The sequence below is a fragment of the Bos mutus genome, chromosome 10 (genome assembly GCF_027580195.1).
Source record: "Bos mutus isolate GX-2022 chromosome 10, NWIPB_WYAK_1.1, whole genome shotgun sequence".
Classification (NCBI taxonomy): Eukaryota; Metazoa; Chordata; class Mammalia; order Artiodactyla; family Bovidae; genus Bos; species Bos mutus.
The window spans coordinates 10,969,424-10,981,862 of record NC_091626.1 but is presented as its reverse complement, the minus strand read 5'-3'; the positions used below and the strand labels follow the sequence as shown (position 1 = coordinate 10,981,862).

Genomic DNA, 12,439 nt, shown 5'->3' with positions numbered 1-12,439 from the left:
CTCTTTTTTGGTTATAACCTCACCACAGATTGCGCAGGATTCTCAATAGAGGAGAAGACTATAGTTTCCTTTCGTATGCCAGTTTATGGTGGCTAGGATGTCTTCCCGGTTCTTACACCAAAGTAGGGATTTGCGTTGATTCCAGAAAGGGCATTGTCGTTTCAGATTATCCCACTGCCTTTCCCAGGACAGTCCTTCCTTCTCCGTCCTGCGGCAGCCCCACCTCCTCCGCACCCGGCAAGCTCCCGCCCGGGCGCCTCCGGGGCCCCGCCCCCCCGCGTCTGCGCGCTCGCGAAGGGGCGGGGCGGCGGCGCGCTGACACCTGGCGGCTGCAGCGGGGGCGGGCCGAAGGCAAGCGTAGGCTGGGATTGGCTGGGGCGGCGGGGGGACGGCGGGAGGGGGAAGGAGGGTAGACGGTTGTAGGGCTCGTGTTGGTGCCAGAGCCTGGGCGGCCTGAGGGGCGCGGAAGCACGGGGGGGAGGAAGACGGCAGCAGCATGGCGGCCGGATACGAGCCGCCCAACCTTCTTCCCGGCTGTCGCCGCCGCTGTTGCCGGAGTCGCCGGGACCCTATAGTCTGCGTGTGTTAGTTGTAAGCCCGCTGCCTGCCGGTCAGTCCTCGGGTCTACCTTTGCTTTCACCGCCACTGCCTGCCCGAGGGTCGGCCGGCGGGTAACTCCCACTCCTACCCGGCCCCACCCACAAACCCGAGGGCCAGGACCATGGAGGACGTGAAGCTGGAGTTCCCCTCGCTCCCACAGTGCAAAGAAGACGCCGAGGTGAGTCTGTCAGTGACTAACACGCACAGGCCTCAGTGGCTCTTCGCCGAGGGGCGGACCCCAGGCCCCAGCCGTCGGAGCTTTCACCTACTGGTACCCCTGTTGCCTCCTGAGGGCGTCTTGGGACCCCGGGGCGGAGTCTCTCGCTCCGGGGCCGTCTGCCCCGACCATGGCTCCGGGAGTTCCTCTTCCCCTCCGAAAACGCCGGGGCCGGGTCTGGTCTACTTACTTCAGTCCTTTCTTCCCCAGATTCGGCGTCGAGGACTTACTTGAAGTAAGGTAACCCTTTTATTGCCAAAGCAATGCAAGGGTATGTTTTTAATCTCATTTTGAGGGGTAATCTTTGGTGTCATCGATTGACTTGTGGGACACATGAGCCCACGTGTGGAATTGATGTGGGGCCTGAACTTGGAAGTGTGCCTTCAACAAGTTTCCAGAAGCAGTTGGTTTGTTTTGATTTGATTTGATTTTGGGTGTTCTTGAGGCAAGCCGTGATCATCAGAGTAAAATGGCACGAAACTAGCTCATTTGAATCTGAAAACTTCAGTCAAAAAACTTGCCCTTTGGAGGGAAATTAATATGGGGATTCTTTATAACTTGGTCTCCTGATTTCTAACTCGGGGTTCTTTTTATCCCATCTTACATCTTCCCTCCCTAACGTTTGTATTGAGTTTTCCCCCATCTATTCCTAGTTTAAAATTCTTTATGGTATTGCTGCTGCTAAGTCACTTCAGTCGTGTCCGACTCTGTGCGACCCCATAGACGGCAGCCCACCAGGCTCCCCCATCCCTGGGATTCTCCAGGCAAGAACACTGGAGTGGGTTGCCATTTCCTTCTCCAATGCATGAAAGTGAAAAGTGAAAGTGAAGTCGCTCAGTCGTGTCTGACCCTAAGCGACCCCATGGACTGCAGCTTTCCAGGCTCCTCCATCCATGGGATTGTCCAGGCAGGAGTACTGGAGTGGGGTGCCATTGCCTTCTCCGCTTTATGGTATTGGAGACTACTAAATTAGAAATTTTCTGAAGACAAAATGCGCTCTAGTAGTCTCAAGAAAGAAATGTTAAATTTCTACTTTTAAGAGATCATTCAGTTTATGGCAGGTATTCATTCTATTGAATGTCTTCTTTTGTGGTTGGTTCACTTTTTTTGATTTGGGGGATCATTGCTTGTGATAATAATCCTTGAGAATTTCATGTTTTAGGAGATTCAAATAGAAAAAAAAAAGTAGAATTTAGGTTAGGTTAAAAATGATTTTATACTTTTTTCTTTTATATGGAATAATGTGAATGAAGAGTATGCTTTTATATCCTTGAAATGATTCAGTAATTTCAACACTAGGCAACCTTAGAAATAATGTAGAGCTTTCCCACTTTTAAGATGAAGAAATAGTAGCTTACTAAGAATAAATGGTATTCCTAGTGCACCTTGGTCTCCTTGTTCTCAGTTCATTGTCCTTTTAAATACACCTCAATTCTTCCCTGTTCTCGTCTTAATAGTTCTAGTTTAAAATGTTTACAGACTTTGCATCTAATCTCTTATTGAATAATAATATATCTTATCCTTGCAAAGATTGTAAAATTCTTAGGAATGCAGCTTCTTTTTCCTGCTTGCTGCTTTTCTTGTGTTGGAGAGAAGTAATACTTAACCCTAGTACATAATGATATTCATATCATCCACTGAAAGCCAGTTCGTTCCTTATTCTGTAGCATTGGATGTTTGTTATCTCTCAGTTACAAGTGACAGAAACCAGAGGAGCTTAAGCAACACAGAAAAGAAGTAACAAAATCCAGAAAGTTTGGAGTGCAAACTGGTCTCAGAGACTTGACTAGATGGTATTAAAAATGCAGCAGTACAGCCCCTGCCTTTCATTAATGCCTGTCTCTATTTTCTGTCAAGATCTGTTCTTTTTCTTGGGCTTCTCCACAGGTATCAAGTTTGACCATCAGTTGCTTGAGGGTCAGACCCTTAGAGCATTCACATTAAGGGGGGAAAGGCACTTTTCTCTAAGCTTTAGTGTTCAAAATCTAGTGGATTGGCTTATCCTTGGGATCAGTCAGGAGAGCCAGGAAGGGGTGAATATAGTGAGGGATCCAGTCTAGGTCACATACTTCTGGGCTGAGGGGACTGAAGTTTATCATTGGTAGTCCTCCCACCAAGATGATAGGAGCATTTCACAGAAGATGGAAGATGCTTTCTGGCCAGACAGAACTGTAAATAATCGTAAATAGGGCATCTAGTTAATTGCACATGGTAAAGTGACTAATTGGAGAAGGCAATGGCAACCCACTCCAGTACTCTTGCCTGGAGAATCCCATGGACGGAGGAACCTCGTAGGCTACAGTCCATGGTGTCGCTAAGAATCGGACACAACTGAGCGACTTCACTTTCACTTTTCACTTTTCATGCATTGGAGAAGGAAAAGTGACTAATAAAACAATGTTAATTTTTTAATTTCCAGTGAAATATGTAAAGTGGCAGATGTTCTTACACAATTATGGTGACCAGCCAGCATAATTTTTTCCACATAGGAAGCACTCCCAATCACATTCCAGTCTTGCTTAAGTAAAAAAGAAATTCAAGTACAGTAATTTCAGTGAAGACTGTTAATGATTGATGTAATCAGGATATGATAACTTTATGATCCTGTCACCTCTATAAAAATTTTTACCTCCAAGTTTCTTGAAATACTGGATAGAGCACTCTTCCCAGAATGGTTGCTAGCAAAAATTTAGGTCAGCTTGCAAAAAGATTGTCATTCCTTTAAAATTGCTGTAATTTCATGTTGTTTTGAGGATGAAGTTCAAACCCTAATGTCATCAGCATGGTCCTGTGTGAACTGGCATCACCTGCCTCTCTTAATCATGTTATGAGCAACTCTTCCCCTTGCTCCATTCGGGCCCTATCTATAGTCACCTTCTCTCCGTTTCTGGAATGCTTCTATGTTTTTCCCCCTACCTTAGGAGCTTTAAGCTACAATTTTCCCCTGCCATGACTGCCAGCACATTCCCCTTGCCCTCTCCTGATTAACTATTTATTTTTGGGCTAGATCCCACATGAGGCATCATTTCTTCTGAGAAGCTTTCCCTGATTTTGCCAGTTCCTCGTGTCCACTCTCCCATCTCCAGAGGAGTTCGATCCCCAGGTTTCTAAGCTTCTGTAGCACTTGCTGGACTTCCCCAGTGGCTCAGCTGTAAAGAATCTGACTGCACTGTAGGGTACTCAGGTTTGATTACTGGATTGGGAGGATTTCCTGGAGGAAGAAATGGCAACCTGCTGCAGTATTCTTGCCTGCGAAATCCCATGGACAGAGGAGCCTGGTGGGCTAGAGGAGTCCATGAGGTCACAGAGTTGGGAACTACTGAGTGACTAAACAACAAGAGTAGGATCACTCAAGGAACTTTTAAAAAATAACCAAGGCTGGACTCCTTTTCTGAGTTAATTGGTTTAAGATGGAACTAGATAATTCCAGTGGCAGTTAGGTTTAGAAATAACTGATTTGGAAGCATCTTACTTAAATACTTCTTTGTTTTTCCATATCCTCCCAACCCTCTCATTTTTAAAGTAAAAATTGCTTTTGGTCCTTTGGTTTAAGCAGAGATTGAGCTAGGCCAGAAGGAAAGAGCTTACTCTGAAGAGGATCTTTTTTGGGGGCAGGGAGCGGTGAGAGAAACTATAATACTACTTTTTCTGTTTTCTGAAGTGTCCCAGCTCAGGTATAGTATTCTAATTTTTTTTTTCCTTAACTGCCCCAACCTGTTGTTTAAACAGTCCTCTTGGTATTTGTAAACATTATGTTTCAACCAGCCTAAGTTGGTACATTTATTTGTTTATTGGTCTTTGAACATTTTTATAGCATTTTTTCTGTCCCCTAAGTGTGATTTTATAGGTCATGTAATTGCATTTGCTTGAGAAGTAAGAAGAGAGCCTGAAAGATGTTTTAATATGTGGTATCTTATAGCTCATATTGATTGAAGGATTTTCACTTGTGAATTCCCATCAGAAGCATGGTGTGTTTCACAATTAAGGATATTTTGGCTTAACTGGCTTGCTTTGGTTTGAGAAACATAGTTGGACTGCTCGGCTAATCAGCAGAGTTTGGGAAATTGATTCTACTAATTAATTATAGGAGTAACTCAAAATACATCATATCAGTTATAATGAGAGTCTGCCTTATTAATACTACCATCTCTAAAGAGATGAATTTTTGAAACAATGTGGGCAGGCTGAGATTAAGATTGAGTGTGATATATATGCAAGACTTGGTTATTAGATACATGTTCAGACAGATACATGTCTGGTAGAGCAAGACTGTGAGCATAAATGACTTTCAAAGTCCTGATCTAAAGGCAGAGTTGGTAGACAAGACAAGTTTAAGATTTGTTCTGTAGGTAGTAATCAGGCTAGATAAAGAAGGTAAACTTCTGAGATCAGGATCTGATGCTGGCACCAGGAAATGCTCCAAATGAAATTTTCTATGAGAAAAGACATTCTAGGTTTCAAAGGAACCATGCCTGTTACAGCAAGTCATATAACAGGTGAATAAGAGTAATTTTTATCTGTCCAGTGAATAGGAGTAATTTTTCATTCTCTTCTATACAGCTTGCTTCTTACTCCTTTATTATCTCTTCTATAAATACAGTATATGTGTTCTATCGAATACAACCTTATGAGAAGCTCAAAATTTATTTGAAGCCTCTTGTTTCACTTAAAAATTCGTATAAATTTTGGATTCTATTCATATGGTCATGTTTATTTTAACATGAATGTTCTAAGTTAGTGGTCAGTGAAAATATTTTTTTCCTGAGGGGGGGGGGTGGAATTTATGATAAAATTGACACCAGAAAGAAGCACATGTTTATCCTTTGGCTTTAAGTGCCATCAGGTATATTGCCTCATAGTCCCTAGAATATATGTACACCACTTCTCTATATATGGTCCTCTTTTTTTCTTCTTTTGTCACACATAATGTAGAAATTTCAGTTTTGGTAAATTCAAACGTACATATTTCTTTAATCACATCCTTTCTCACAACTCTGACAAGTTTTTTCAGGAATATAAGGCTGCTAGAGAATCTTTAAAAAAAAAAAAAAACGATCCATAGAGTCTAGTGCCATGTATCTCCTCAATGCATATTCTGTATAGGTACTGTGCTCAATGGTTAAGGGTTCTGTGACTAAAATGACAAGGTTCTGTGACTAAAATGACAAGAGTATTTGACTTGTTTAACATTTTTTCAATATAAGAAGGTTATAATATATTGGTAAGTTATAAAAGCAGATAAACATTCAGTTTGTACAGTTTGATTACATTTGCCCCTCTACTGGCTTGTAAATTACATACTTTTTTCTATTCTATTAATCTCTATAAGCTAATCATATAGTCTATATTTGTTAAAATATAACTATATGTTTGCTTATAGTTCCTTCTTACATTGAGAGACTGTATAGTGTAGTGATGAATAGAATGGACTCTATAGAGTCAGACTACTTGAACTTGAAGTCAGGTTATGTATGCTCTCAGTGCCTAAAGTAGAAATGTAAAATAGAGACAGCAGTACTTTTTCTTCAAAAAAACATACTTTAGATGTTCTTTTAATAAGAGTCTGCTGGTAGTAGACTCTCTTTTGTTTATATGGAATTGTCTTTTATTTCACTTTTGTTCTTGAAAGATGATTTTCTCAGTATATATCCTAGACTAACAGTTACTTATTTCACCATTTTGAATGTATTACTCTTCTGGCGTTTCATTCTTGTAGTTGAGAAATCAGTCAGTTGAATTGTCTTTTCTTTATATGTAATCTGTCGTCTTTGTCCGGATTCTCTCTCCTTTTGATAGAGATTATAAAATTTACATAGAGTATAATGCAGATATTATGTACAATCAGTGAGTTTTGTTAAATATATACACCAGTGTTTACTGCTTCTATCAAGATATAGACCATTTCTCCCAATATAGGAAGTTACCTCATATTTCCAAGCAACGCCTACCACACCCCACATTAGGCAATGAATATTATGATTTCTATAACCATAGTGTAGTTTTGTCAGTTCTTGAACTTCATATAAATGGAATCATGCAAAAGAAACTGTTTTGTTAATGACTTTTTTCACTGATCATAGTATCTGTGAAGTTCATCTCTGTTGTGTTTATGAGTTGTTGATTCTTTTTTATTGCTGAGTACTGTTTCATTGTATGAGTATACTATGTATAGACGTTTGGGTTACTTGGGGTTATGATGAATAAAGCTACTTTGAATATTCTTGTACAAGTCTTTTTGGTGGACATATGTTTTCATTTCTCTTTAGCAAATCTTTGTTAAGAATTGCTCAATTAATAGAGTAGGTGTATTATTAGCATTTCATTTTATACTCGCATCAGCAGTGTTTGAGAGTCCCACTGGCTCCACATCAACACTGACTTATATAGTACTGTCACTTTTTAACATTAGTCATTAGTGGGTATGTAGTGGTTTTAATTTGAATTTCCTTAATGACTGACTAATGATGTTGAACATGTTTTCGTGTGATATTGACCTTTTAGTTATTTTCCATGAGATGTCTCTTCACTTATTTTCCCATTTTAAAAATTAGGTTTTCACTTTATTGTTGGTATTTTGTATTTTGGATACAAGTCTTTTGTTGAATATATGTACTACAAATATTTTCTTTCAGTCTGTGGCTTGATCTTTTGTATTCTTAGCAGTATATTTCAGTTGATTAGAATTTTTTAATTTTCATTAAATCAAATTTACTAAATTGTTTTTCCTTTGTGCTTAGTACCTTTTGTGTCCTCTTTAAGACATTGTTCCTTTCCCCAGGTTGCAGATATTCTTCTATGTTTTCTTCTAGAAATTATATCATTTTTGCATTTATGTTTACACACAAACACACATATACTTTTTTTTCATTCATTCAACAATTATTGAGTGCCCACTGGCTTCCCCAGGTGGCATTAGTGGTAAAGAACCTGCCTGCCAATGCAGGAAATGGAAGGTAGGTTTGATCCCTGGGTTGGGAAGATCCCTGAAAGAGGAAATGACAGCCCACTCCAGTGTTCTTGCCTGGAAAATTCCATGGGCAGAGAATCCTGGCAGGCTACAGTCCATCGGGGCTGTTGAGAGTTGAACACAACTGAGCTCCTAAGCACACAGGAGTCAAACATTGTTTGGGTCAAGTCTCATAGACCCACACAAAGCTGCATCTCTTTGACTGATTCACTATGTGCCGAGCACTGTCATCAAGTACTGGAAGTAGATTACAGCAATGAAGACACATGAGACATTTGTGTGTGTCTGTCTGTGTGTATGCACATGTGTGCATGTGTGGTCAGGATCAAAATTTATTTTATTTCCCAGACATTTATTCAGTTATTTCCAGCATCACTTGTTGAAAGACTTCTTTCTCCATTGAATTACATTGGTGTCTTTTCAGGAAAATTAATTGGCTGCATATATGTAGGTCTTCTGGCCTCTATTCATATTTTCCATTCTTCTATTTGCTTTTAGTCTGGAAAAAAAAAATCTTCTTTCTGTGTTTGCTGTGCTGAGCAGTTTCCTCTTTTCCTGTTTACCTGTGCATTTCTTTCCCTTATGGGCTGCCTATTTCTAAGGTACCTTTAACTCGTTTTGGGAAATTCTTATTAATATTGTGTGCAATATTTCCCCTTTATTTTTTCACCCCTCCTTCTAGAACTTAGATTCTATGGATGTTAGACCTTTTACTTCTATCTTACCAGTCTGTTAACTGCTCATATTTTCCAACTCTGGATTTAGGTCATTTCATTAGTTTTGTTTTCTAATTCACAAATTCTCTCTTTAACAGTATCCTTTCTTCTGTTTAGCCTATCTGATGACTTTTCATTTCAATTGTACATTTTCAGTTCTACATATTCCTTTTGGGTCTTTAAAAAATTGATTTCTTAATATTTGATTATACTTAAGGGTACTTTTTTTTTTTGCATTCCAGTCCCCTATAATGAGAAGGACATCTATTTTGGGTGTTAGTTCTAAAAGGTCTTGTAGGTCTTCATAGAACCGATCAACTTCAGCTTCTTCAGTGTTACTGGTTGGGGCATAGGCTTGGATCACCGTGGTATTGAATGGTTTGCCTTGGAAACGAACTGAGATCATTCTATTGTTTTTGAGATTGCGTCCAAGTACTGCATTTCAGACTCTTTTGTTGACCATGATGGCTACTCCATTTCTTCTAAGGGATTCCTGCCCACAGTAGTAGATATAATGGTCATCTGAGTTAAATGCACCCATTCCAGTCCATTTTAGTTCGCTGATTCCTAGAATGTCAATGTTCACTCTTGCTATCTCCTGTTTGACCAATTTGCCTTGATTCATGGACCTAACATTCCAGGTTCCTATGCATTATTGCTCTTTACAGCATCTTCAAGGCTGTGTATTGTCACCCTGCTTATTTAACTTCTATGCAGAGTACATCATGAGAAACACTAGGGTGGAAGAAGCACAAGCTGGAATCAAGATTGCCGGGAGAAATATCAATAACCTCAGATATGCAGATGACACCACCCTTATGGCAGAAAGTGAAGAGGAACTCAAAAGCCTCTTGATGAAAGAGGAGAGTGAAAAAGTTGGCTTAAAGCTCAACATTCAGAAAACGAAGATCATGGCATCTGGTCCCACCACTTCATGGGAAGTAGATGGAAACAGTGTCAGACTTTATTTTTCTGGGCTCCAAAATCACTGCAGATGGTGATTGCAGCCAGGAAATTAAAAGATGCTTACTCCTTGGAAGGAAAGTTATGACCAACCTAGATAGCATATTGAAAAGCAGAGATTTTTTTTTTGCCAACAAAGGTCCGTCTAGTCAAGGCTGTGGTTTTTCCAGTGATCATGTATGGATGTTAGAGTTGGACTGTGAAGAAAGCTGAGCACCGAAGAATTGATGCCTTTGAAGTGTGGTGTTGGAGAAGACTCTTGAGAGTCCTTGGGCTGCAAGGAGATCCAGCCAGTCCATTCTAAAGGAGATCAGTCCTGGGTGTTCATTGGAAGGACTGATGCTAAAGCTGAAACTCCAGTACTTTGGCCACCTCATGTGAAGAGTTGACTCATTGGAAAAGACCCTGATGCTGGGAGGGATTGGGGGCAGGAGGAGAAGGGAACGACAGAGGATGAGATGGCTGGATGGCATCACTGACTCGATGGACATGAGTTTGAGTAAACTCCGGGAGGGAGTTGGTGATGGACAGGGAGGCCTGGTGTGCTGTGATTCATGGGGTTGCAAAGAGTCGGACACGACTGAGGACTGAACTGAACTGAACTGAAGGGTACTCTTATAGTGAATGTTTTATCATATCCACAAAGACAGCAATATTTTTTATTGTTGTAATTAATATCTGAAGTTTTTGTGGATGTGATTCAGTTGTATGGCTTCTGATACTGGCTTATTTCCTCCTTTTTTTTTTTAATGAATTTTTAAATTGTGAGTTCTTAGAACTTAACTTTTGAATTATTTCTGATTTAGGTTTAGAGTATGTTCCTCCAGAGAGAAAATGCATTTACTTCTCCCAGGACACTCATTCAGGACCACTTGACATTAAATTTTCACTTGGTCTCATGAATCAGACTGGTTAACACCCCTCCCACTATTACCACCACCACCTACTCAGGCCCAAAGATAGGAAAGGCAGGGGTACTCATTTTTATGGGGATGAAGTAAGCTTCTACTCCCTCCAGTGTGTCTTCACTGAAGGTATTGCCCTTTGGGGACCCAGTGTTTTGGTCATGATCTCGCTTTCCACTTTGAGCAGGTCCTAGGCTTTCTCTCAAATGCAGTGCCATTTAAAGCAAGACCATGGTGAGAATGTGGAACAACTAAAACTCCCATCCATTGCTGGTGGGTGCATAAATTGCTTTTGGAAAACTTTTGACACTGTCTGGTAAAGCCAAATATAGGCCTACTCTGATTGTCATTTAATTGCCACATATATTCAAGAGAAATAAATGCATATGTCCATCAAAGGGCATATAAAAGAGTTTTCACAGCACCTTTATTCATAATTGCCAAAACCAGAAAGCTACTTAAATCTCCATGAACAGGAGAATGAGTCAGTTGTGACTGCACAGCAATAAAAAGGCATAAACTACTGACATACACAACAGCATAGATGAATCTCATAGACATTAGGTTGAGATAAACCAGACCTAAAATAGTACTGCTGTATGATTCTTTCCTGGTGGTTCATTAGTAAATAATTCTCCTGCCAGTGCAGGAGATGAGGGTTTGATCTCTCGGTTGGGAAGATCTGGAGAAGAGACTGGCAACCCACTCCAGTATTCTGGCCTTGGGAATCCCATGGACAGAGGAGCCGAGTGGGCTCTGGTCCATGGGGTCATAAAAGAGTTGAACACGACTTAGTGACTAAACAACAAATGATTCCACTTACATGAAGTTTTGGGACAGACAAAACTAAAATCTGTAGTGATAAAAGTCAGTCTGAAGACAGGAGATACTGACTGAGAAGAGGAAAGAGGGAACTTTCTGGGATGATGGAAATCTCCATCTAAGTTGTGATTTTGTGGGTAGGTATATTTGTAAAGAAAGGCAATGCCAAAGAATGCTCAAACTACCGCACAATTGCACTCATCTCACACGCTAGTAAAGTAATGCTCAAAATTCTCCAAGCCAGGCTTCAGCAATATGTGAACTGTGAACTTCCTGATGTTCAAGCTGGTTTTAGAAAAGGCAGAGGAACCAGAGATCAAATTGCCCACATCCGCTGGATCATGGAAAAAGCAAGAGAGTTCCAAAAAACATCTATTTCTGCTTTATTGACTATGCCAAAGCCTTTGACTGTGTGGATCACAATAAACTGTGGAAAATTCTGAAAGAGATGGGAATACCAGACCACCTGGTCTGCCTCTTGAGAAATTTGTATGCAGGTCAGGAAGCAACAGTTAGAACTGGACATGGAACAACAGACTGGTTCCAAATAGGAAAAGGAGTTCATCAAGGCTGTATATTGTCACCCTGTTTATTTAACTTCTATGCAGAGTACATCATGAGGAACACTGGACTGGAAGAAACACAAGCTGGAATCAAGATTGCCGGGAGAAATATCAATAACCTCCGATATGCAGATGACACCACCCTTATGGCAGAAAGTGAAGAGAAACTCAAAAGTCTCTTGATGAAAGTGAAGGTGGAGAGTGAAAAAGTTGGCTTAAAGCTCAACATTCAGAAAAGAAGATCATGGCATCCGGTCCCACCACTTCATGGGAAATAGATGGGGAAACAGTAGAAACAGTGTCAAACTTTATTTTTCTGGGCTCCAAAATCACTACAGATGGTGACTGCAGCCATGAAATTAAAAGACGCTTACTCCTTGGAAGGAAAGTTATGACCAACCTAGATAGCATATTCAAAAGCAGAGACGTTACTTTGCCAACAAAGGTTCGTCTAGTCAAGGCTATGGTTTTTCCTGTGGTCATGTATGGATGTGAGAGTTGAACTGTGAAGAAGGCTGAGCACTGAAGAATTGATGCTTTTGGTGTGTTGGAGAAGACTCTTGAGAGTCCCTTGGACTACAAGGATATCCAACCAGTCCATTCTGAAGGAGATCAGCTCTGGGATTTCTTTGGAAGGAATGATGCTAAAGCTGAAACTCCAGTACTTTGGCCACCTCATGCGAAGA

The 12,439-nt window shown here is 40.6% G+C and overlaps 1 protein-coding gene across 2 annotated transcripts in view; it reads left to right on the top strand.

The window, feature by feature from the left end:
* Nucleotides 1-417: 417 nt before the first annotated feature.
* Nucleotides 418-12,439, top strand: part of STYX (serine/threonine/tyrosine interacting protein) — a 53,464-nt gene continuing 41,442 nt past the window's right edge. For both annotated transcript variants that reach the window (XM_070377275.1, XM_005899956.3), the window contains exon 1: nt 418-778. In XM_070377275.1, the coding sequence (XP_070233376.1) occupies nt 722-778 (57 nt within the window). In that variant the 5' untranslated portion in view covers nt 418-721. The remainder of the gene's footprint in view (nt 779-12,439) is intronic.